Source organism: Nilaparvata lugens, chromosome 3 (genome assembly GCF_014356525.2).
Source record: "Nilaparvata lugens isolate BPH chromosome 3, ASM1435652v1, whole genome shotgun sequence".
In the NCBI taxonomy this organism is placed as follows: Eukaryota; Metazoa; Arthropoda; class Insecta; order Hemiptera; family Delphacidae; genus Nilaparvata; species Nilaparvata lugens.
Genome location: NC_052506.1, coordinates 34,757,606 through 34,784,792, shown reverse-complemented (window position 1 = coordinate 34,784,792; position 27,187 = coordinate 34,757,606). Strand labels below are relative to the sequence as shown.

General features: G+C 33.5%; 1 protein-coding gene across 2 annotated transcripts in view; it reads left to right on the top strand.

The window, feature by feature from the left end:
• The first annotated feature begins 541 nt into the window (after positions 1–541).
• LOC111050059 (LIM domain-containing protein jub) overlaps positions 542–27,187 on the top strand; it is a 48,393-nt gene continuing 21,747 nt past the window's right edge. For both annotated transcript variants that reach the window (XR_005570748.1, XM_022336297.2), the window contains exons 1-2: positions 542–2,432; positions 3,350–3,440. Coding sequence is in view for 1 of the 2 variants with exons in the window: in XM_022336297.2 (XP_022191989.2) it covers positions 1,050–2,432; positions 3,350–3,440 (1,474 nt within the window). In the remaining variant the exon portion in view is untranslated. The remainder of the gene's footprint in view (positions 2,433–3,349; positions 3,441–27,187) is intronic.

Sequence of the window (27,187 nt, the reverse complement as noted above, 5' to 3'; positions counted from 1 at the left end):
AATAGTTTATTCAATCTGATGAGTTTATCCTATCTGACTCCGCTCTAAAATTTATTTTTTGTGCGGTATATAACACCATTTTCCAAAATAATAAATTATTCTTCTTAGTAAAAATATCACCGAACTTTCAGAAAGTTGTGAATAAAAAAAAACTTCAATTTTTTTAACAACAAAAGGACTCTATAAGTCTATAATATAGGTTAGGAAATGAGTAGACAAAATATCGCATCTCCTATTATCATACGGTAGAGTATAGTCAAACTATTCAATTGTGATATATATTGAGAATATTCGAAATGCTATCACAGTGCTTTATTCCAATTCCAAGCTTTTTGCTCTTGTTCCTTTCAAACACCTCTGAATATATCAGCATTTTCGAGATTCAAAAGCAAAAGCTATTATCCCAACTCATCATTCATTCATTAGAACCTTCATATCCCATTATATTTTAGGTTATGTTTCTACTTATACAGTTTGGTTTTACGTTAGCTTATTTTTTTATGGATGCGATATTTTGATTTTTTAGGTGATGAGACGTCAACCCTGATCACTGATCTTGTGATGAGTGTGCGTTCGTTTGTTGTGAGCTTGTATTTGTGTATGTCTTGTGTCTTACTGTCTTCCCAAATCCCAAATAATACGCGTTCTCTAGAAAGTTTCAAGTAACCTGTTTGTTATTTTTAATTTTTATTTAAAATTTAAAGGTATTTTCATGTAGGAAAGAAAATATTTTATTGGAATAGTGATACTAGATATTGATGTTTTTATAGTTCTGTGATTATGCTTGATGCTCGCGATATTTGTATTTTACACTGAGATGACAGGAGTAAAAAGTGATTTTGGTTTGACTTTCAGATTCTATTTTTTAACATTGTCTAAATTCTTTGTTTTGAATTAGTTAGGCTATGTCTCATTTGATATTATAATATAATGTTGAACTAAGTTATAGGTACTTCGTCAAATTGAAGGCCACAGGTATCTAAATCATAGATCACTTTAACTTACCTATAAAATATTCAATTCATGATTGCTCATTCATTTTTAGTGAAATGGACTCAAATTCTCAAGCAAAACCAGTTAACCCTCTTCATGATGGGTCAAACGTAGCATTTGGTACTCGTAGTGGTATATGTACTGGTGTAGAATCTGGATATGGTCGAATCATACCAAAAACACCTGAATTCCAAGGTAGATCTTTTCCTGTTAACTCATCAACAAATTTGAACAACTCTGCTGAGATGATGGCAAGCAGTGGCTCTCGTTCTGTACCTGCTAGTACAGTTGTTTCTCCTGTAAGAACATTTCCAGATAGAAATAGATCACATGAAGTCCAGCACAGATCTCTGGGCGCTATTGAGAGTTTCGTGATGGAGGCTTCAAGTCAACAGGTTGGGAAAGCACCGCAGATTCAAGATTACAAACATTATGAGAGAGGAAATATTATTGCAGCCTCCAAGTTTGCAACCCCAAAACCGGTTGAGAATATTACAGTAAGTTTGAGTAATGTTGCAATTAATGAAAAGCATAACGATATTCCAAACAGATTGCATCACACAAACCAGAATGGAGGAATGATAGATCACAATAAATATTATAGTTCTTACTTGATGAAACCGGGGGCAGTGAGCCCTACGCACAGTCACAGCGGCTCAAGTCGAGAATCGAATAGTCCGCGGGCGAGTATGGCGGCAGCACCTGTTTCACACAACTACGAGTACAAAGCCAACAGTCCTTCGCCACTCTATGAGAACATAGACTATTACAATGCACGCACCTCAGCCCCGCCCTACTACCACCAACTTCCACAGACACATTCCAGTTATGGCTCATCAGACTCAAAGCATTCCAGCCCCAGGGCAAGCTATGTCGCCACCGATGACGCAACATTCCGCAAAGCACAACCTCAAGTACCTTCTGGGGTCAAGTACAAACCGAAAGAATACCCGCCCTACGAAGCCCCACCGGTCTATGAGAACATCCAGGACATCAGTAAGGTCAACTACGAGCCAGCCAAACCAGGACCCCAGGTCGCTTCACACAATGAACAGAGGCATTCTGTTGTGGCTTCCATGCCGTACACTCCGCCCTCATTCCCAGCCAGCTACTCTAGCGGGCCGCCAATCATGCATTCCAATTCATCAGCTGGGCAAGTGGTGGCCATCGACAGTCGGCAACCACAACAACAACAACAACAATATTTCCAGGCGACGACTGTTGTGAGCACAGCTGTTCCCCTATCAGTCGTCACTTCTGGACAAACTTCGTTGGCGACCAGTTATCAGAGAGGGACCATGTCTGGCATCGCTGGGAGCATCAGTCCTGTTTCGCAGAGCCAGAATCCACCCAGTCCTACGCCGTCAGCCAAAATCAAAGCCATGGCAGGCAGCGGCAAGAATCTTCTTCCGTACAACATCACTCCACCACGCCCTATGGTAGGCCTAAGTTTCTTTATCAAAATGTAGTGGTATATGTTCCATTTTTGTGCTGATGTTACAATTTAATGAAAGATATGAATATTTTAATTCGACATTAAATCAATTTAAAAACTTTGTTTTTAGCAACAATTACGGCATACCATTTCTATATAAATGTAGGCTCATCATGATTGAGTATTCAGCTACCGATTTGATTGACAATAGCTTATATTTATGAAATTGTTGAATTATAGGTGCTGGCCTATGATTTATATTAGTTACAAGTAGTTCTGAACCAAAGTTTACTACAGTGGAAACTCTAGTAGCTTATTCCATTGTTTTTTATTATTTTGTTCTAGAAATATTCTTTTATATTATCGTATCACAATAATTTAAGAAGTACTTTCATTGGTTCAACTTCGTTATTTTTCCAAGTGCTCTGTAATCTTTTCTTGTTGGGCAAATTTCCACTCTTGTCTACTGCTGTGTAATGACAGGAAATGTGAATTGAACATGTTGCGAAGGTCAGCTTAAACGGAAACACCAATTGCGCCGGGGTGCTCCTGCTTCTCTAGCTCAAGTAGTGCGCTGCTTTTTTGTTTAGTAAGATAGAGATGTTGCAGTGCGGTCCTATTGTCATCTATTCAAATCTTCTTATAGTGATGGCTGTAAAAAACACTGGTTTCCGAAGAGAAATATTAATAAATATCCATTTATTTAAGATCATGCTCTTGATTTTTATTGAATTCATTTTCAAGCATCTAAAATTATGGAAGATTGCAGGTAATAAGGGATCAAAAAACTCTTTATGTTGGTTCATGTAATAAAAGTATATATTCGAGTTGTGCTCCAACTTTCACTTACATTTCTGACAACCTCATACGAAAAACATGAACGTTTTTACAAGTTCATTATCATTTTCAATGTATTCCTAGGGCCCCACTGAAGCAGAGAGAAAAATTGAAGAACTCACCAGACAATTAGAGGAGGAAATGGAGAAACAAGAAGAGGAAGGAGAATATTTCGGTGAGTGAAATTTATTATCTTTTGATTGAAATAGAAATACCTCTAATCATTTCATCCGCGAGGGAATCGGAAGACTATTTTCAACAGTTTCAAGATAGTCACAGAGTAGAAAGATTAGTAGTAGTATTCCTTTTTAGTAGAGAAGTAGTATTCCTTCTACTTTGTGAGATAGTCAATTATATCCTCATTTGTGTCCAAAGCTCCAAAGTGATCATTTTTTACAGAAAGATAATTTTCTACATTTTGAAAATAATTTATAGAATATACTTTGTAAGATTTAATAATCTATTATTATTTGTCGCATGGAAATCCTCCTTTATTCCATCAGGATAGGACTTGTCCTCTATCATAGTTTACTTCTACATCATGTAATCCATTTTACAATATTTTCTGAATTATCTACAAAACACATCACACAAGTTAATATATCTTAGGGGAAAACCTCATCATTAAGCTAGTGTCAAATCACATCAGATTTCCAGATACACTCCTCAAATATAGATATATTCCTCATACAATATACAAGCCACATACAACTCAACCATATTGCCCCTCTTAAAATTTGCACCATACTATAAGTTGATATTTTAGTAATACAAAGATAGTATAATTTATTAGTGAAGAATTGTTCTTTTAAATCATAGGACTTTGATACAACTCTATTATCATTTCATATTCAAATTAATTGAACAAGCGTTAGCGAGTTCCTACTTTTGACCATAGTAACATTCTTAAACATTGTTTCATGAGTTCCTTTACTCATACAACAATGCAAAGAAATACTGGAAACCATGGACGAAGATTCTCTGAAAAGGACGCCATGCCAAAAAATTGTACGTATGAGAAGTGAGATGAAATTGTTGTAATTTATTCTTCCATAAAATTGAATGATTTTTAGACGTGGGAAATTAACATCGAAGAAATTTGGGGGGAGGGCGAGGTCGCGCTTGTTAGCTGAAACACTGAAAGTTTACCATCTTTCTAATTCGTGGGTAAGATTGAGCGCCCTCGCCCTCCCCCAAATTTCTTCGATGTTAATTTCCCACGTCTAAAAATCAGTCAATTTTATGGAAGAATAAATTACAACAATTTCATCTCACTTCTCATACGTACAATTTTTTGGCATGGCGTCCTTTTCAGAGAATCTTCGTCCATGGTTTCCAGTATTTCTTTGCATTGTTGTATGAGTAAAGGAACTCATGAAACAATTTTTAAGAATGTTACTATGATCTAGAAATTGAAAGTAAACAAACACCTTTGAACCTATGATGCGCATTTCCAAAGTCTCATGGAGAATGTGAACTCATAATGGAAAGATCAGGGAGGCGGGTTTTTCATTGATGTATATCATCGCTTTTTTTACCAAACTGTTTGAATACTTACTCTCATTATGTATTGCCATGGGAGGTGGGTTTCTTATTTATATCAGAACATTTTGTTACTGAAAGCCTAACTTATAACATTTTGTTGGATTTTTTTTGGTACACAAATTTTAGTTTCCACACCAGAGTTCTCAATAGGGTCGGGGTGGAGGACGGGTGACGAATTCTTTAATCACCTACTTTTTATATAGGTAAAACACTGGAAACACAATGGATGGGGAAAGAGCCTTTTTTTAAAACAGTGAAATCATATGTTGTTTGATAAAATATATTATTATCCTCACTGGCTGCTACAAAATTATTCCATCTATAAGTAAGCAAGTTATGGTTAATACTGAATAAACAAACATGACGTTGTGACTGTGTCTGTTGCACCACACCTTAACATTTACTATCCAGACTTTCACGTCATATCATTGTAGCAACATTAATTTATGTATAAGCAGTTGAAAACAAAGTTTGTTGAATTGGATTGAGATTGAGAAGAGAAATTCTCTCATTATTTATTATTACCAATTATATTTATACTGGTGATGAGTATTCATAATAATTGTTACGTAAATATTTGTGAATGTGTTTCATTACATTACCAGTACAATGAAGTCAATTTATGAGACTTGGCAACGTTGTTCTCCTATCTTTCTTCACTGCCATTATATCGTGGACTATACACTATAGTGACTGACATTCTTCAAGAAAGAATATTTACTTATTTTAATATGTTTCATCAAATTCCTTATTGATTAATGTTTTAACATCTAATTGATGTTTCTATGAAATTTCAACGAATTATTTGGAATCTTACTAACATTGTGATGACATAAAATATTGGGTCCATTATGATGGACACACGGCCTGGGCCCAGATAAATGTAAACATAACCCAATCTGTTATTTTAAATTTGAATTATTTCGATTATTGAAATTTATTCCAATATCATTGAATTTGAATAATCAATCAGTATAGCAGGATAAAGCAAGAGAAAACGTGAAATCAATCGTATTGTAAATTTGGGGCTGAAGCGAATAAAGAAATTAGATAAGTTCAAGAAAATTCGAGAATTTTTTACAAGATTTCAAAAATTGCAATTAATTGCTAACCGACTCGGCTGGTAACATTAGAGGCGATAATGTAGGAACATGAATATTGCATTTCGCTGTCAGTGGCTTTTCATGGTACTACGATTGAATACAAAGCGCATGCGCCGTTGAAAATGTGCCTATTTGCTCATTTTGCATATTTTTGTGTCGCTCTACAGTGTCGAGTGCAAAATGTGAATTTTTATCCGCTAGGATCGCGACATTCACATTCGATGAAACTTTAGATTCAAAAATGGCAACTTTCATCTTTCTGTTGAGATTTAGACAGAGCTACAGAGATTAGTCGGACATTTAATGATTTGAAATTTCAATTGTGAATAGTTTAAACATGTCTCCAAGCCATTTTGGTAGTCCGAAATCTCAACTCATTACAGATTTTTCACATCAAGTGCTCAAAGTTTATCAACATTTGAAAATTCACGATAATTTGAAAATTTCCACAGTATCCCCTAATTATCCGATATTTTCCAAATTTGTATACCTATACTATGAAGTCCATCGATTTCATTTCTGGAAAAAAATCAAAACTTCAAAATTTTCGGGCCCAAATGGGGGGGGGGGAGTGAAAGGGCAATTTTCAAAATGTTATTCAATTGCGGGCATCTACTCGATGAAAAGAACCTATATACCAAGTTTCATCGAAATCTGTTGGATAGTTTTGCCATTAGCCCGTTTGAAATAAAAAAGTCCCAAAATTAGAAAAAGGGCTAAATACCTGCATATGGTATCTTCGCGAATTTATATCGTAGAAACATCTTTCTGGTCTTAAATGAAAGCGCTCAAAAATCTTGAGAAAATAATGACATTTCAAAATTTTAAAATGTTCTCTTCCCTCCGCGTAAATTGAGATGGCAGCCTGCGAAAATCAATGGGAAGCTGGTTACAGAATATATTATATTATATTATACTATATTATAGTGGCGTCAGTCTTTCTTATTTGCTTAGATAATCAATCAGGTGGGGGGGGGGGAACGACCGTTCCACTATATTTCAAAATCAGAATGATAACTCATGAGTTAGTTTTTCATTTATTACTTTCCTTGCCCTATTACCATAGGTAAGGAAAGTATTGCTTTCCGAAAAAATTAAGGTACCCAAATTTCTAAATTTCTATACGTTTCAAGGTCCCCTGAGTCCATAAAAGTGGTTTTTGTGTATTGGTCTGTATGTGAGTGTGTGTGTGTGTGTGTGTGTGTGTGTGTGTGTGTATGAGTGTATGTGCGTCTGTGTACACGATATCTCATCTCCCAATTAACGGAATGACTTGAAATTTAGAACTTAAGGTCCTTACAATATAAGGATCCGACACAAACAATTTCGATCAAATGTAATCCAAGATGGCGGCTAAAATGGAGAAAATGTCAAAAACAACATTTTTCGCGATTTTCTTGAAAACGGCTCCAACGATTTTGATTAAATTTATACCTAAAATAGTCATTAATAAGCTCTATCAACTGCCACAAGTCCCATATCTGTAAAAATTTCAGGAGCTCCGCCCCATCTATGCAAAGTTTGATTTTAGATTCCCAATTATCAGGCTTCATATACAATTTAAACAAGAAAATTCGAGTGGAAAAGATTGAGCATGAAAATCTGTACAATTATTGTTATGTAACATTTTCACCTAAAATTGAAAATAAGCTCGAAATTCGAGAAAATGTGATTATCCAATTGCAAACTTGTCAACTGTTGATTCTATTAAATGATTCACTATGAAGAGATAGCAGACCTCGTATGTCTCCAGCGTTGAACACTAGCGTCAGGTGATCAATTCTCATAACGGCAAGGAAAGTTGTGTGAGTGCGCCACACCAGATTTTTTGTGCTATTATTCGGATTGATACAGATGGCTATCAAAGAAACAACTAGAAAATATAATATTCTATGATTGACTTCAATCCGTCAGACTTAACAAGTAAAGCTGCGTTTACACTAAAGTTATCAACGAAATGTTTATTTCTCCGTCCTTATAGATTCTATTAGATTGAACATAACTTATCATACACATGATGTGCATATGTGTTTGTCAAGTTCCGTTCAATCTAATAGAATCTATAAGGTCAGAAAAATAAACATTTTGTTAATAAGTTTGGTGTAAACGCAGCTAAAGTTGTAGAAGTACTATTGCAAATGGAAATGAACTTTACTATTGTAAAAGTGAACAAATTGAATCATAAAGCTACTTTACTCTCCTTATTCGTCTTATGAAACTGCAACAAGGAAACAGCGCTCTTGCAGTATATGACACGTCAATGTGTAATCTTATATTACTAATATACTCCATTCACCAAACACAACAGAAAAGAAAATACAACATTCACATAACATATTTATATAAAACAATCATCTATCAAGGAAGTCCGCTAAATTGTATGGACATAATACAATAATAAATTCTCCAAGTGTCCTTTTGAACTCCCCCATTTTTTCTTATGTGAGATGTGAGTGCATTGAATATTTCATTGCCATATAAAACGAGTCACTCTCCAGCAGACAAAATCTATGAAGTGGGTTTACAAAATCTTTAACCTTGTATTATAGGGATGATTCACCCGGTTCTCCTCATAATACCAGTCTATTTTTGAAGACGAAACTAGCTACATCAAATATATAAATAGCTAGAGCAGTCAGCAATTTCTTTTCTTCAAAATAAGGCCTGCAAGAAAACCTTTCATTAATTGTATTAATTATTCTCAAAGCTTTCTCCTGCAGTATGAATATTCCATTATTCTCAATAGTCTTTCCCAAAAATATGACTCCATATCTCATGATTGACAGAAAATAAGCATGAAATCAGTTTTTCACTCCCTACTCTGGCCAATACTCTCAATGCAAACAAGGCTCTGTGTTCAACTTACTAGTTTTGTTATTCACCAATAGTTGAAGTTAGGATGAAAACCTTGGAAGAAATAGAATATTATGTCTCATCCTACTCGTAGGCTGTATTGAATGCTCATTAACACGGTCTAAAAATCTCATTAGTCACGTATCACGTATACTAGCGTCTAGGAATTCATTGTTAATTTTCAGTAGAAAATGATAATATATCATTGTTCAGTGTATCAAAGCCTAGAAAACAATTAATTGATTCACACAAAAAAACTATACAATGATTGTTGAAGAACAAGACTAACTTCAAATTTGGTTCTGCAAATTTTACCATAAACTGTAAACGAATAGTAGAAAATGATATTATTCGATTAGAATCATTTTCGTTTTTTTCACAACACCAACATACGTAGTCATTAATTTCAAATATAAGGAGGATTTGTCTCTTCATTGACTAGAGTGCTAGTAAACTCATTTCCAAAAATCGTTTTCGAAAGCGCTCCAGTCTTGCAACCGGTAAATGAAATTCAAATAAAAAATGCCATACTCAGTCTGAAAAATAATACATGTCCAGGTATTGATGGTATAAATAGTAAAACTTTAAAAATAGTAGCCGATTTCATTGCCTATCCTTTCACATCAATTATAAATAAATGTTTTCGCGAAGGAGTTTTTCCACAATTGTTCAAGGTCGCCAAAATCAAACCTCTATTCAAAACAGGTGATAAAAAACTCACTGAGAACTATAGACCAATCAGTTTGCTTAGTTCATTAACGAAAATAATGGAGAAAGTGATAAAATTTCAAATTATTGAATTCTTTGACTTACATGGGATAATAGAAGACCACCAATTTGGATTTCAAAAAATAAATGTATCGATGATGCTCTAATCCATTTCTCAAATTCTGTGGCAGATTTGTTAAATAAGGGAAAGAAAACTCTTGCGGTTTTCCTTGATCTAGCCAAGGCTTTCGATACTGTGGCTCACAACCAACTACTAAATAAACTGGATCGAGCAGGAATCAGAGGTACAACTCTGAGATTGTTCCATAGCTACCTTGCACATAGATCACAAATTCTTACACTTGATGACTGTGTGAGTGATCTGCCTCTCTCCGGTTATGGTCTCCCTCAGGGAACAGTCTTGTCACCAATCTTATTCCTTCTTTATGTAAATGAGATACTCAGATTAGACCTGAATGGAGGTGTGGTATTCTCATTTGCTGACGATACTGTGCTGTTGTTTGGAGAGAGCACCTGGCAGAGAGTCTATGGAGCCGCCTCCAGAGGCATCTCCACTCTGAAGAAATGGTTAGATGTTAACTCCCTAAGCTTAAATATTAAAAAAACAAAATATATCGCCTTTTCAAGAAATATCTCTGGACATGAAGAGACAAATTGTACACTTAAATTGCATTTAAATTGTAATTTATTAGACGATGCTCCCTGTAGATGTCCTGAGATTGAAAGGACTAGTCAAATAAAATATTTGGGTTTGATAATCGAGGAGGGATTCAAGTGGAGAAGGCATATTGAATACCTATGCCATAAACTAAGGTTTGTCTCCTATAATTTTTATAAGTTGAGGTCGATACTTGATTTATCAAAGTTGAGAATGCTTTATTTTGCAATTGTACAATCTCTATTAAATTATGGCTTGGCGGTTTGGGGTGGTACTTATGACACTCTTTTGTTACCACTATTCATTATACAGAAAATGATCATAAAAACCATATTAAATAAACCCATATTGTTCCCCTCAAAAATTGCATTCAGTGAATTGAGAGTCATGTCAATCCGGCAACTCTATGTTCTTAGCATATTTAAATATTTCAATAAACATAGAAGCTCATTTTCAAAAATCAATGTAACTCATAGAACAAGATACAATCTACATAGATATATTACTTATGATTCGAATTTAACGGTTATTCGTAAGCAGCTGGTATACATCGCTCCAAAGATTGTAAACTGCATCCCGAACGAGCTCATCGGTGTACCTATTAAGTCTGTACCAATAAATATTAAAAACTGGATACTTCACAACTATTATTTCCATCTTAATATTTTATGAGTTCAAAATTTTTTCAGCTTTTCATTATTGTCTGGATTAATTCACAATTAATAGCATTTATTTTAAATATACTTACCATTGTTTGAATAAAAATATTCCATTTTAAATTATTAGCTTAAGATTTAGAAACAGTTACGGTAAGTCTCTACTCCTACTGGCGAACAAGTGTTTCACTTATGCCAGTAGTTCTTCACCTCCAGCCGTATTTTACAGATAGATGATATAGATATTTAGAATAATAATTATTGTTTTTTTTCTGATTGTCACATCTTTGTAAAGTTTTTGTGTTTTGGTGAAATAAATTGAATTGAATTGAATTGAAAAAAAAAGTCTGTAAGTAAATAAATCGTTCTTACATTTCAAAAAAGACGACAGCATGTCGGTAATCAAAGTAAAAAATTGAAAATATATACATTGTAGTTTGTAATGAATTAAGAAATTATCATCTTTGGAATCCTTTTTAAATGTATGTATTTCGATTTTTCAAGGAGCTTTATGTAAACTATGAAATGAAAATTAAACTATTGTTTTTATAATAAAAACAAAAACATATTGCTTTAGTTTGGAAATGTTTTATCAGTGTCCATTTACTCTGAATGAGTTTTATATTTTACTCATGAACATAGTTCTCCAACTATTTATTTATTTATTTATCTACTGGTACATAAATCTATTTAGTTGGTACCCAACTTAGATTCGTTCTATGAGTCCCGACGATTTTGAATGTGCACTAAGCAAATAATGCTTGGACTTTAAAAATGAGGTCTAGCGTAGTTGAATAGGCGAAGATGAGCAGCACCTGGAAAGGTGTGGGAGATTTTTGGCACAATCAAGGTCAGAGACAATCGCGCGGTGGCCATTATCACGGGCTGGGCATCAGAACGTGGGTAACCAGTCACACCAAACGCAACATTGTTTAGACTCTAGCTGCAGCTCGTCAACTGGCTTAGACTCTTGTTCGATTATTGCCGATGTTATCCCAGTGACCGCCGGCGGACTCTAGTCACTATAAGTGAGATTCAATTTAAATGTTCAGCATTGCTTCCTATTCAAACAATGCTGACAGTTTCAAGTGAATCTCACTATAGCACGCGCATGGGCGGTACTTATCTCGTGTGCTCCCCGGGCGATTAGACCTACTAAGTAGTCTACTCACAACTAGGATCTTTTCCCATGCAAGTCATACTAGGCCTATATTCAATAATAACCGGATGAAGCTGTTAGCTTTTAAAATTACTTAGTATTTAAAATCGTTGTACTTTTACTCCTGTCCGCATGTAGGCCTAAGTCTTTCGAATCTATTTAAAGTTATTAAGGTAATTATGTTTATTCTTCTTTATTTACTTGAAATAATAGTCATGAGAGATGACAGTAATATTCCAGTGTTTATCAGTACAAAATAGGCTACAATTAATTTTTACTTTTGTTGGCTTTTGCACAATTAATTACAGTTTTTAGAGGAATTTTAGGAAAATTAACAATGGAATTCAGTTTAACTCAAAAAAATGTGTACTCATGAATCTTGTATTGGTCAAACAATGCAATTTAAATCTCTTCCTTCTGTATAAATAGATAACAAATCGACAATTGATAACATTTAAAAAATTAATATGTACTCATAAAAATCATCTTTAGTCCTGATGAGTCAAATTTACATTAGCAAACATGTTAAAATTAACTTTTCATTAGATTTTACATGTTTTTGGTTATCTTTCCTTTTTTGTGATTATGGGGAGTTGATATGGGCAAGTGTTGACCTTTCCATTTTCTGAAATGTCAGTGAGCTGGTAGATCGTTCCGTGTATGACCTGAGGTTGAACCGGAAAAGGTGAATCAAATGGTTATTAGAGGTAGCATGAATATAAAGTGGCATACATGCGCTATATGTATGTAGATCTCTTATTATCTTTCACGTATATTCATATCACATTAGTTTGCAAATAATGGCCAAGTCTATTTTCCAACTATTCTATTAAATTCGTAAACGTTTTGAGGTCCTGCTTAACCGGAAGTGTTTTCATACAAGCTCCCATTACAATACAGTAATAGAATAAACTTACGATAAAACAATAAAAAATATTGCGAAATATTAATAATTCACGGTAATAACGGGAAAAATATTTAGAAATTATTTTTTTAATATAGGCCTACTAAAGCAAAATAAATTAACATTAAACTTAACGAGGAATCTGCTCACAAGAAGAAAATCCAAGGATAAAGAGAAATGTCAAAGATTGATAATATCAATCAATCTATTTCAACTAAAGGAAGGAATCTGTAGAAATCAGTGGTTATTCCACGCAATAATTGAAACTTTTTCGATATTATTTTCCTTACGTTGATAGAATATTAAAAACATTTTTACATGTGTAGGCTGAATGAACTAGCTGTTTAGTGTTAGGAAAATGCTATTATCCCTGTTTATGTTGTTAAGCGGTGCTGGACTTGCTAAAGTTTGACACCTCTATGGAGTGAGGACCTCAATGGGGAGTTCTGAGAGTCCTTTACTTCATCTCTTTATTTCATCCTTTACTCTATGGCTTCTCAAACTATAGTTGTAATTAGTTGTGGTTGTCCTTGCCGTCTGAACTGTTGCTAATGCAAATGTCAGATAAGCTCCATACACTAGGCTATCTCGTAGGGAGGGAGGCAGATCTAGGCCAGCTCATGGGCTTCAAAATCACTCACTCATCGGTGGTTCGGAATTCACCTAAAAATATTTACGTCTATATATATATATATATCTCTTCATCATAACCATTCCTCTCAAGCATCATCCGTGAGCATCATTCTCAGAAAAAACATACTGATTCGATTGTATTGTTAGGAAAAAGTGAATTCTATTTCAAATGTGAGAATTTTCTGAACGAGATTGTCTTGATCAGTCATAAGGTCGTAGCATTCTAAAATTCAACAGTCAAAAATTCGTCAAACTCAAATTCATCTGAAAATATTATTGTAGTGTGTTTTTATTTTCTTGGGAACGGGATTATAGTTTTGGAAAAATTGAGTTCTGTTTCAAATTTGAACGGCTTTTTGTGATAGCAGTCTATCACCCGCTTGAAAATAAATAGTACACATAGACAAGGCCGTAAATAACAAAGCTGATGATCACATAGAAGGTTGTAGGTTTGTTTCTTCTTCCGGTGAGATGTTCTCCTTTTAGCTCCCCATAAATCTGTCGTCTGCAACATTCCATCACCGAAGCATGCTTCAAGTGAAGTTACATCGTTACTTTGTTCTCAAATAGTAGCTTGTTCTATTATTGGGTTTATTGAAAGAAGTTTTAGATTGGGTTGTGACCGATTTTTGTTTTATTCATACTCACACATAAAATTATGATTCTATTCTATTATTATTGCTCTCGTCTCTTTTTGTCTAACCAATCTATTTCACCACAATGTTATAATATGATTTTTATAAAATATTAATTTAAAAATACATAAGTTTGATAACACGTGAATTGCTTCTTTATTTCGATCTGCGATTATTAACTGTAATACTGTAGTTGATCAATACTACCATTAGCATTACATATCAACAACTTCATTATAATTCAGTCAACAGCCATGATGATAACATGCAAACATGGTATTTAATTACAAATATTAAGATAATTGTCCGAGCGAAGTGAGGTCTAAGATTCAAGTCGACAATTTGGCATTTCTTTTAATGTTTATATGTTGTGCATTTACTGCGAAACGCGGTAATAGATTTTCATGAGATTTGACAGGTATAAAGCTTTTTAAATTGCGCGTCGACGTATATACAAGGTTTTTGGAAATTTTGCATTTCAAGGATAATATAAAAGGAAAACGGAGCCTCCTTCATACGCCAATATTAGAGTAAACATCAGACTATAGAATATTATTCATTATAAATAAGCTGTTGAGTGGATTATAAATCACATGCCATGACGCATATGCAATTCAATATATCAATGTAACTTAGTAAAAAATCAGCAGCTGTGTAGACTATTAATTGCATGCCTCATTGAATGCAATAATTTTTATGCACCATTAAATATAGGATGCAAAGAACTTATAACAGCTTGTCTGGGCGCCTAGATGTCTTCTGGTTTTCTCGCGCTAAAGTCCGGAAAGCTTTATATGATAATTAAATCTTGTTACTTTCCTTGCCCTATTGCCATAGGTAAGGAAAGTATTGCTTTCCGAAAAAAATTAAGGTACCCCAATTTCTAAATTTCTATACGTTTCAAGGTGGTCCCCTGAGTCCAAAAAAGTGGTTTTGGGTATTGGTCTGTGTGTGTGTGTGTGTGTGTGTGTGTGTGTGTGTGTGTGTGTGTGTGTGTCTGTATCTCATCTCCCAATTAACGGAATAACTTGAAATTTGGAACTTAAGGTCCTTACACTATAAGGATCCGACACAAACAATTTCGATCAAATGCAATTCAAGATGGCGGCTAAAATGGCAAAAATGTTGTCAAAAACAGGGTTTTTCGAAATTTCCTCAAAAACGGCTCCAACGATTTTGATCAAATTCATACCTAAAATAGTCATTGATTGATAAGCTCTATCAACTGCCACAAGTCCCATGTCTTTAAAAATTTTAAGAGCTGCGCCCCATCTATGCAAAGTTTGATTTTAGATTGCATTTCAAGTGGAAAAGATTGATCATGAAAATCTCTACAATTAATGTTCAGTAACATTTTCACCTAAAATTGAAAATAAGCTCGATGTTCAAGAAAATAAGATTATTAAATTGCAAACTGTTGGCAACTGTTGATTCTATTAAATCATTCACTATGAAGAGATAGCAGACCTCGTGTGTTTCCAGCGGTATTGACCAATCACCAGCTGTCTAATATCTTTGAATAGTAGACTTGAGATGCGCGAGTACACTAGCGTCAGGTGGTCAATTTTCATAACGGCAAGGAAAGTTGTGTGAGTGCGCCACACCAGATTTTGTAAGCATGATCTGATCAAATAAATAGTTGGTGTATCAGTGTGGATGTGCATATGGTTTGGGACGTCGTTCAGTTATTTAATGTTATTTATTCTATTGATAAAATTTTTGTTCATTATTTGTTATTATATTCTTTAATTTTTATAAGTTTTGGAATTTAAAGTTCTCAATTTGTTTTATTTTTACTTTTTTCATAAGTATTTGAAATCGTTGTATTTTTTATTTTTGAATTAGGTGGTATTTTTGTTGTTTGTATTATTTATTATTGCATTAGTTTGTATTATTTTTATCATTATTTTTCGTTTTTCATTTGTATCTGTACAATTTTTATTGTTAAGGAGACATATTTGGGAAACCCGTTGTCTCCATTGTGGATAAATAAATAAATGAACTATTGATTGCGTGCAATAACGCATGCAATTAATAACTAAAATATATTGTCTCTCGAACTTTCTCTGTTTTGAACTTGGACTGTCCTGTTGCCAGTATGTCTTGAAGGAGATTAGTTTTTGATGTTAGCATTTTTGATACACCAATCCCAACAGCCATTAGCCGTTTTCACACCGATATCTCGCCGACACGACATACAGACAGGAATTACTCTAATAGTATAAGAGGAGGCTGCGGCTTATAACTGCGCGAGGTCTACTGTTGACAGAACTACTAGTCATGGACTATGATAATAATACAATATTTTTGTACAAAATCCTACTCTCACCAATGTGCATTTTTCATTGTTTAAGTGGATACATTTTTGTTTTGTGCTCTAGATTTTCTAATCTATATAATAAGAGAGAGTAGGGTTGTGTTTGTTCGTGTGTTCGTTTGTTCGCATCAAAACATGTCAACTTGTGGATTGCATACCGGAAAAACGGGAATGATTTAGATCTCCAAGTTTTGAACATAGATTCTAAAAATATCAATCTCGTGCACCTGGAAGCCCAAATTTCAATTTCCCTTCTAGATTTTTCAGAATTAATCTTCAAATTCATCTATGCTACCGTAGGCTACATGAAGTTCCATAGCCCAAAGTGTGTCTCTTTATGAGGAGGTTATAAGACCACCGTTTACGTACGTCTATGTAGCGCAGCGGTAAAACGCTTGCTTACTGAGCGTCGATTCCTCGGTTCGAATCCCCGATGCTTCCCATTTTTTTGTTCTTAATTTTTTCCCTCGAAACGTATTATTATCAATTATTTTTTGAAGGAATTTGTTTTCATTACTATTGAACTTGGATTTTATCAAATAATTATTTTTAATGTAAAATTTTGCCACCAGTACAAATGAATTGGACATAGTCTTCATGCTGTAGGCCTATAATTGAATTTCATAAGAAAAACATGAATAGATCACAATAAAATAAGTAATAATTTATATTATTCAGTTATAAAGTACTATCAGAACAAATTCCCAGTTAAACGAGTATTTTAGGTATTTTGTTTGGAATTGGGAAAACAAAAGGCTGCCTGATCAAATTGAGGAGGATCCTAATCGAACTAAAATTTATTGATGTATTGGAAAAATCAATATGATTCTGTGAGGTTTTCAAGTATTATGTATTCTTCAGTTTTCTATACTATAATAAAGGAAAGAACTGGCTTATACACGTAAGAAATAGGGAATTATGTTTGACGCATCATCACGTCTGAAATATACTCAACTGATTAATTTGAAATTTTGCATATAGATTCTTCATTAACCGAGGATGGTTATAGGCCTATTTTCAAATTACGAATTTTTTATTACGTCAAGTTTTCATTTTGCAGTTTTAAAATAGACCCTTGCGAAGCACGGGTTACCTACTAGTTATAAATAATTTACTAATCATTTAGTAAAAACTCTTATCTGTGATCCTGATTTGAAATTCCATGTAAAGCTGCGTTTACACCAAAGTTATTGACAAAATGTTAATAACTTTAGTAATCCTTATAGATTCTATTAGATTGAACGGAACTTGACAAACACATATTTTCATTACGTGTATGATAAGTTATGTTCAATCTAATAGAATCTGTAAGGATTAAGTTAACATTTTGTTAATAACTTTGGTGTAAACGCAGCTTAAGAGTGTCAACTTTGGTATGTCTGTTCATTTATATATCACGCTGATACATATGAAGCCATCAAATATTGCTGTACAAATTAAGAGATATATTCATGGTTGCAATAAAGTTTGTTAAATTTTATTGATGATAGAATAATGAATGCCACGAGAACCAATCAGAGAAGCCTTCTTATCTGAAAAGCCTTATTGCTTCTTGTAGCATGATTTAAATTTAATTTTTTTTTGTGCTACCGGTCCTAAGATTTTTAATCTAACTAAACATCATTAATTTATTTCTACTTTTCATATTAATTCAGCAACTCTAATTGAAAAATTTCTGAATTTCAACAATTCATTCTATACTACCGATGCATCATATTCAATTTGACTGTATCATTTAGATTAAATAATGTCTCCTAATTTTTTTCATATTGATAATATCAAGTGTAAACTCTGCTGTATTGTAAAAAATATTTGTTAATTTATTGGACTCTGCCATTGATTTGATTAGATGATTTGTTAACGTGTTGAGACTTCTACTATTAATATTTTGTCTGTAAAAAAAATAATGTATCATTTTGCACAGAATGAATTGGATTATATACTTTAAATCATGGTAAAAGCATTTTCATAGTTTCTTCCTATCAAACCACCTGCGAGGTGTCATTTGTAAATTATTTTTTTGGAAGTATGTTGACTGAATGATATCATTTTTGTTTGCTCTGTGAGTAAACAATAATAAATTCTATAGCATGCTTGCAAAAAAATTGTCGCAGTAGCTTGAATGCTTTTAGGTGCTATTCAAATATTCATCTAAATTGGTTTGAATTGTGGGAGGAAGTGAGAGGGAATGAGGGAGGGAGGAAGAGAGCAAGCAAGGTCGACGATGCTCGCAAACCGTGACAGAAGAATATTAGAGATAATAGAGAAGCCGACCATCTCACTCTTTTTCTTGGCGAGGAGTGTTTGATTGGAGTATGTGTGTATAGAGGGTGGAGTCCCTAATACATCTATCATCATGACCTCTATTATTATCATCGTATTAGTATTGATCCTCGAATTGTCTCTACCTTTAGTCTTTGAAGCAGAATTTGCTAAGCCCATTTTTATCTGTATACAGAGTGCTGGAAAATTAATCCACTTTTCCCCATATTCATAGGAATCAATTACGGATTTTTTAAGCTACATACTCTTTTCCTTCCTTAGGCCTACTCACATTATCATTAATCTACTTTATTTTATTTATTTATTCTTATGGCTTTTATCGGCAGAGAGATCGTTTCGGATGTTGTTCCTTGCAGTATTAATCTACTCATTACATATTATGATGGGCTAGCTTAAAGGTTTAACCAATGCATAAGTACAGTAGTACAATAATTATGCAGAATGAATGCTATGTTTAATTCCAACCCAACAATATTTAACGAATTTTTCCAATGGCTTCAGTTTATGACAGGATCTACTCATTACATTCGTTATTACAATATAGTTTATGAAAATTATAAAAATAATGATACCGTAGTTTTAATACTTTCATAAACATTCAGCTCATGTCTATGTTCAGATAGCTATGTTTGCTGTTATGTATATATTGTAATATGTATACTGATAATACTGGTTATTTGATTCTTTATTGAATTGAACTAGCATTCAATCTAATCCAATCATGCAATTTTCACAGAGAATCTTATTACTGTACTAGAATCAATTTATCGCCGCATGAAACTGCGGTCATTAAGTGAAAGATGTAATTCTCATTTGCAATAATTAATCCCATTCATGTTCTTTGCGCTCAAAGTATCCTCTTCTAGTGAAACCGAAATTAATTCGCTTTCCGCCGCAATGTGCGAGTGTAAGCAGCCGGTCTCATTAAGCATTCAAGATGATTGTAGATTCCCCGGTGAGTTGGGCTGGCGCTATCCTCTCTTTCCAAATATTAGTCTTGCCTCTATCTACTTCATTCTCTTTTCCCGTTCGTGTTGTCGATAGTTCATTCCAACTGCAAACATCCAATTAGGAATTTAAAAAGAGGTACGATTTTTTGTGAATGAAGCAACGACTGAAATAACTGTGCTTCACGTCTTCCTTTGAATCATTTGTCAATTATTTTGATTTGTAGAAACTTTATAGAGAATTGAGTTTGTTCCAAAGGAGAATATTCAATAAATCCCTTCCACTGGTAAAGTAACTAAAGTACATATAATTTATGAATTATTCTAAAAGAAACATTAACTATTTTCAAGTTGGTATTGTATCTAATGAAATCCATAATCATAATACTATGTAAATTTTCGTCATGATTTGAGTTTCTTGTCTCTAATTGGAGACTGATTCGTATGAGTCATATAAAAGTCCAAGTACGGTCAAATAAAAATAATGGTCTAATAAAGTGGATAAAAACGTCAATTAATAAAATTAATAATAATTATTGTTTTTGATAGTGTTTGTGATAGCAGTTTGTAGCCCACATGAGTCAATAAAAATATATCATCAATTTATCAAACGATATGAAATTTAGTTCTAATTCATCATACATTATTGATTCCTATACGTGAAAAGTACATACTTTTGAATTGAATAATATTCTTCATATTTCTATCTAGAATTTCTACTCGACTACTTTATATAATTCTATCTATCTAGAACTTCTATTCTACAGTCACGTGTTGCTGCTGATTGAATCTTTCTATATTGATTTACTGGGCTATTTGGGCTATTCAATTTTTTGAGTACTGCTAGCTTTTAGCATTATCTTGAATGTTTTAATAGTTTTTATGTGTAATTCTGGAGTGATTTATTTATATGACCTTCAGTGTAATCTGAAAACTAAGTTTTATGAAATGAGAATTTTTTAATCAAAAATTTCATTCCTCCATGTTTTTAATGTAATTTAGTTGATAAGTTCTCAAATGTGAATCGTTGTACATCCTTATTCTAAATTCTATTCCAAATTACATAATTGTAGTCTGCTCCTCGAGATTTCAATCGGCAGGATAATGCTATAGAACTTAATTACGGGATCAACAACTACTGTTCTCCTGAGAAACGATTACAATAAGATTTTGGAAACAAGTAGCGCCGGGGCTGCCCCAAAGAAACGAATACGGAAGGTATAATTTAGACTAGTTGTTTGGCTAGACTGGTTTGCGTCGTGTTGTGAGGTTGGTAGCGCGCTAAGAGCGCGGCTCTAGTTTTGCGGCTTGCGTGGATCGGCGTGAGTGCCGTGTGAGACGTGAGACGTGCAACGTGCAAGTGCCGGTCGGCTGCAGTGTCACGTGGTCGTGTGCTGGTGAATATAGTCGTGTATCAGTGTCGTTCAGTGTCAGGTGTCCGATTCCATCTGAAAAATCTATCGCGCTGAATGAAGTGATGTGCTTCTTAGTTATAGGCCAACATAAACATAAACCGAAATGATGGTTTAATTATCAAAGAAACAATTTTGATCAATGAAACGTAACAACTTTTTATTGATTAGGTGTTTCATATCTATGTTCCTCTCATTTTGTAAGATAAATTAATGAAACTTCTCCATGATCACTGGAAACTTCCTTCTGGAATATGTTCTGGATATGAAGCTTTACATTTAATCATTCATTGGCCTTTTCCATAAATAAATAAATTATTATTATTATTCATTGGCGCATTGGATTTCTCTCAGTAGTCTTACATAAATAGGTGAATCCCGCTCATCATTAATGGAAATTCATTATCGATTTTAAAGAATTCCTGTTCCCTTATTTTTAAAGTTTAATTATTTAAAGTTTTGATGTTCGAATCAAGTCATCAAACCCTCTCAAGGATGTAATATTGGACAATTTTTGGATCTATTTTATTCCGATTCGTTAGTGTTATGCAAAAAGAATTAATGTGAATACATAGTTGTCTAATCTAATTTTTGATGCTCTATGCTCGTGTCTTATTTTATTATGTTTTGGAATGTCCACACCTGGATATGTTCCTGCCATAATATTTTTTGTATATTGATTTGTAATTATTGACACTTGGAAATGTCAACAAAAAATTAGCCTAAAAAAAATGTTCTCGAAACATTTGATGCCATTTTTTAAACGAATAAGATGTTGTATTCAACATAAATTACTATTTGTAATCAAGTACACTAGTAATTTTACTAGTGTACTTGATTACAAGTTGAGTATACATTTGAAATATGATTGGTAAGAGACAGTTTACGAATTTCTATGAATGTTATATAATATATATATATTTATTCGAATATAACATAATGCTAGAATCTGCATAGGGCATAAATCCTATAACTCGTTGATCAACGTAATCGTGCAATAATATTCCTGTATTTCACATACAATTTTAGCTAGGGACAAAAAAATTCGAACTATGGTTGACTCCTGAATATAGAACCAATCCTGATTGAAATTCAAATGAGTTTTTGAACGTCAAAATATTCAATCGATTATCCGCAGTGCCATACCGTCAGGAAATACCTGCTCTGGAATTTTTCCTTGAGAGAGGTCTTTCCTAATGATACCTATTGACATTTTTCTATGGCTTGTCAAGGGATGAACGTTTTGTTAATATATTATTGTCCAAAACTGTTGATAGATTTCTTCATTGAAATGAATTCTTTCTGAATGATAAGTGTTTTCTACTTTCTTCAATTAGAGCAGTTATCCTAAATTTATGAAATTGAATATGCTAATATTATAGTTTAAGATTGCTGTTGACTTTTCAATTATTTTGCCGAATTTTTTTAATCCCATCAATTCCAATATTGTTTCTTCCCCTTCCTCTTTTCCATGAATGCTTCATTCTTTATAAAGTAAATATGTAGAAGATTACTTCACAACGCTTGAACCTGATCTTGGCTAGCATTGAAAATCGATTTCCCACTGTTTTTGTTTATTGTTTTCAATAATAACCCATTGATTTATATTGTCGGAAACCGCAAAGATCTATTACCTACAATTGCCAGGGGGGAGGCTCTCTTAGGTTTAGTTGTGCAGAAGAGAATTATTGTAGGCCGAAGTGTAGGTTATTGAACGACTTTACGACGCCCTACTATTTTCACGTTGCGATCGTAAAGTCAGTGTACTTGGGCATGGTAGTAAACAATTCTCAAGTTTTTCTATCCGTAGCCACATAAGCTGTGTCTATCTCTATCTGAGATGGAAATGGGCAGAACATATTCTCGGCACTGGTGCTACGCGTAGCCTTTTCAACTTGCTTATTTATGTTCACCGGCCGCCGCCAAACTAATCTGGAAACTTCCCCAGCCTCGAATAGGATTCCTCGATGAAACAAAAAGGTCGAAGACCAACATGTTGCATAGGTTATATACCATTGTACTTATACAAGTACAAGCCGTGCTATATTGGCAACTGTGTAGGTTTTTTTTAGGATGATGCCCACATGAGCTCTCGGTTAGTGCATAGATGGGATGGATGATAGTGAATTTGTAATAGAAATGTTATTTTTGTGAATTTTATTTATTGGAAATTGAATAATAAAAATGTGTAGAATTTCTAATAATTTCCTGTGTTGAAGTTGATGTGGCATTTATTCATTTTTAATTAAAATGATTGAAAGGTTTAGTATAAAACTTTGTTGAATTTAAAATAATATAGAACATTTGAAGTGATACTTGCAGGGGGAGGGAATGGTTCGGTTTGTTCCTCTACAGTCTACAATGTCATCTCTTTAAAGCTGGGAATAATTTTACAAAGTATTTTCGTAACAAGTTGAATTTCCCTACCAAAAGCCGCAGAGTCTATTCTTGGTAATGAGATACTTGTCTTCTCGAGCTTCTTGTCTACGAAATCTATACACCAGTCTTGTTTGGGTTTGGCATTATCATTTTCCAGTAGTCCTTTCATAGCAGAGAACACTGTTATGAGTTGTTCTACAACTTGATTTCATGGAAAAGGCAGAGGCGTAATGCATTATGCATATGGTATGAAATTATTGACAGGTTTCTGTTACACTCTTCTAGATGAAATGCTGAAATCACGCCCTTATCAGTTAGTAAGCAAATGGCTGCGTTGCATCAAGCTATTTGATAGTGAGCCATTATCGGCTTCGATGCTCTGTTATCATATCAGTGTAATTGATACATTTGAATATTGGAATTGGTAATTGTGTACACCACCATACGATCAGATAGTATAATATGTATAGCAATAGCATGCACCATATGTCTACTGTCTAGCAGCTAAACACAGTTCTAAAATTTATTTAGTTACATCAATGTATGTTCCTGAATAAAATTAGATAGAGGACCTTATCACGTAATCCAATGAAATAAATCATCAATGCTTCTTGTATTATCTCCAATTATTCCAAGATGTTGTATCAATTTTCTTGTATGCATTATTGGTTGTATAGTAGAACATCTAGTGACGTTGATGCTTCAACTTTTATTATAAGTTAATCAAGTATAGTAAGTTTTATTGGATAGTGTTGAAGATTATTAAAAAAAATTTAGGACTATTATTATGTATCGTAGGTTTATTTTTAGTTCAATTATCATATACTCAGATGTCTGGTCGATTATCAATCAAATTTAAAGATAATCTTATCATTAATTTAATCAATGATAACTATCTCTGATATATAAATCATCTAATCAGTAATATAATTTCTGATATTCTATTCCCAATTTCCATATAAATTGTAACTGTGTATTAATTGAATCAAGCCCTTTCATTCTAGGTCCTTAGTTGAAGCAATAACTGTATACCTTTAGAAGGTCTGTAGCACTGTGTTTAATTTGAGTTATTGGTGCAATGTTTTGGAATTTGAGCGTACGATGTGGAGTGGCCGTGCAGATAAGACTAGGTATTTTTTTAATACGCAAGGTGGATGGACCATGTTGTTGCTTTAAATTTGAATTAAGTAGGTTGTCATAGCATCAAGTAGGCGTGCATCAGTTAGTTAGCCCCTGGTCGTCTTCTTTTGCCGCTTTTAAACTCAACACACCCACCTATATTTCTTTTCTATCTTTTTGTGTTGACGTTATCATGTCCCTAGCAATTTGTAATCTCATCTGCATCACGCAGCAGCATCACAGCATCAACGCAGGGACCTCGCCCAAAGGGAGACGACTATGAATTCCAATTTGCTGGAGATTCCTTCTAATGGCCTCAACTCCTGGGGTTCATGACCTCATCAGCTGCCTTCGTTACATAGATACATGTTTTTCTGAATTCGTTCATTGGTCCATACGGCTTCGATTAAGGAAACCCCCCCTCTCTCTATCACTAAAATTAGTAGCTTTATCGTTCCTCGTCCAGCTCTCAAGCAATAAACCGACTAGGAGTGGTGAGGTATGAATAGACATACCTTCAGAGACACATCGATGTTCTTGAGCGTTTATTTCTCGTCTATCAGTTATATTAAGTGCTTGAAATACCTTGTTATTAGATCAAGCTTTGTAAAGTCTAGTTAGTTTAGCAAAGTTGGACAAAAAACGTAAATTAAGATTAGCGTGATTAGTGATAACCCATCTTTCCAGCATTATTATTATTCGTTAAATAGGATGTATTATTTGTATAGCATTGTGTGATGTGACTATTTGGTGTTTGAAGTAGAATTTCAATACCTTTACCTAATATAAATTACAATACATGTCCAACATACCTGATTACCAGTATCATTATTATATAAGAGAATTTACCAATGTCAAAATCAACATGACATTCTAGGAATCGATTTGAACTAAATCAAGTCCCATTCAACTCAAAGCATTGAATATCAATATTCATTTGGTTTCAATGGAGACTTTGAAATAGCATTCTTATTGAAAGGTAGATTTTACTACCACATTTTGAAGCTCTTCTTCATCTTACAACTCAAGATTTTCAAGTAAATTTCGATCTTCAAATGATCATAGGTCCAATTCACTACTTTTCTGAAATATATTTTCTCATATGTCGGCACAGGTCCAAAAAATGGTACCCCAAAAACAATTACTGCATGGATTTCCATCAAAATCTACTTATACTGAGAAATACCTATATAATGCTCTAAACAAACAACTGAGTAATCACTGTGAATCTCACTACAGTATTATTCTACTTTGAAATGTTTTTTTTTTTTTTGAGATCTAGTTGTGACAGAATATGATTTCAAAATTCCTCGGTCATGTAGCTGAACTTAGCAATGCTGACTGGAAACGAGGTCATTCCTTTGTACCTCTTTTTTCTCAATTCAAGATGTATAACTATAACATCTGCGATTTGTGTGGGCTAAGTTAATTGAATAAACCGTCACATTGAAAAGACAACAAGGTGTGGTTGATTTCTGGAACGCTAGTACTACATCATTAAACAGCCAGATTTACAAATATTTCCTTCATTCAAAAATTATGATTTTTAAATTATTATCTCCTACAAAGATAAAGATCTCCTGCAAACTCTTGAACATGATGATTATCTTGAAAATTGCTATTTCCAACAATGATATACAAAATCTCCTCTTATGCTCATTTGATTGATTTTAGTAATATAGCATTACTATTTTATAAAAACTGGTACCAGTTGCTCACTGAAAATATGTATACTGCTATAGTTACAATATACAAAATGAGTGATCAGTAATAATTGCATGTATAGTGAGTGCACTTTTAATCCCGTTAATTTGCATTGTATAACTTGCACATGCTTGTTTTACGCCAATTGAAGCCGATTAGTACAGTAGTAACACCATCCTGGATCATGATGTCATGTTTGAAGTCATATCAGCGATGTGTAATTTCTAGACAAGTCTGGTGGCTAAATGTTATTCGAGGAATATGAATTAGTCATATTTCCATGAAGATAGAATTAGAATTACAGAGCAATTTTATGGTAGTCAATTTCCAATTATTTTTAGTCCCATTTCATGAGAACAATCAATTCAATGTCAAAGACATGGAATATCAAACTTCACAGTTTTATTTGCCCAATTTATCTAATATTATTGTGTCGAGCACAAGTTTCATGACGTGATTTACATCTTGAATCAATCAATTATATTTTGATGTTGATACCTAAACTCACAAACGTGTATCTAGACGTTACACATTACTATTGAAAAAAACTCAGTAGAGTTGTAATCTGAAGATTTTGAAACTTCATTATTCCGGTGATGAGAATAGTACCTACCATACAATTATGAAATACAATACGAATTTCATCACTGTTACGACATGGTGGTTTAGTCTTATAAACTCGTAGCAATTTATCTAGTTGTACTATAATCGAAGTTGCTTCCTTTTTTTGCTCTGTACATATTTATTTTGATACTAAATAAAAAGTTCATATTGTCTAGATAGTTGATTATGTGTGCTCTACAAGTTTCTCATACACCAGCATTGGTAGACACATACAAGTAGTATTTGAGCCATTAATTTTTGCCACAATATTACCTACATTCAT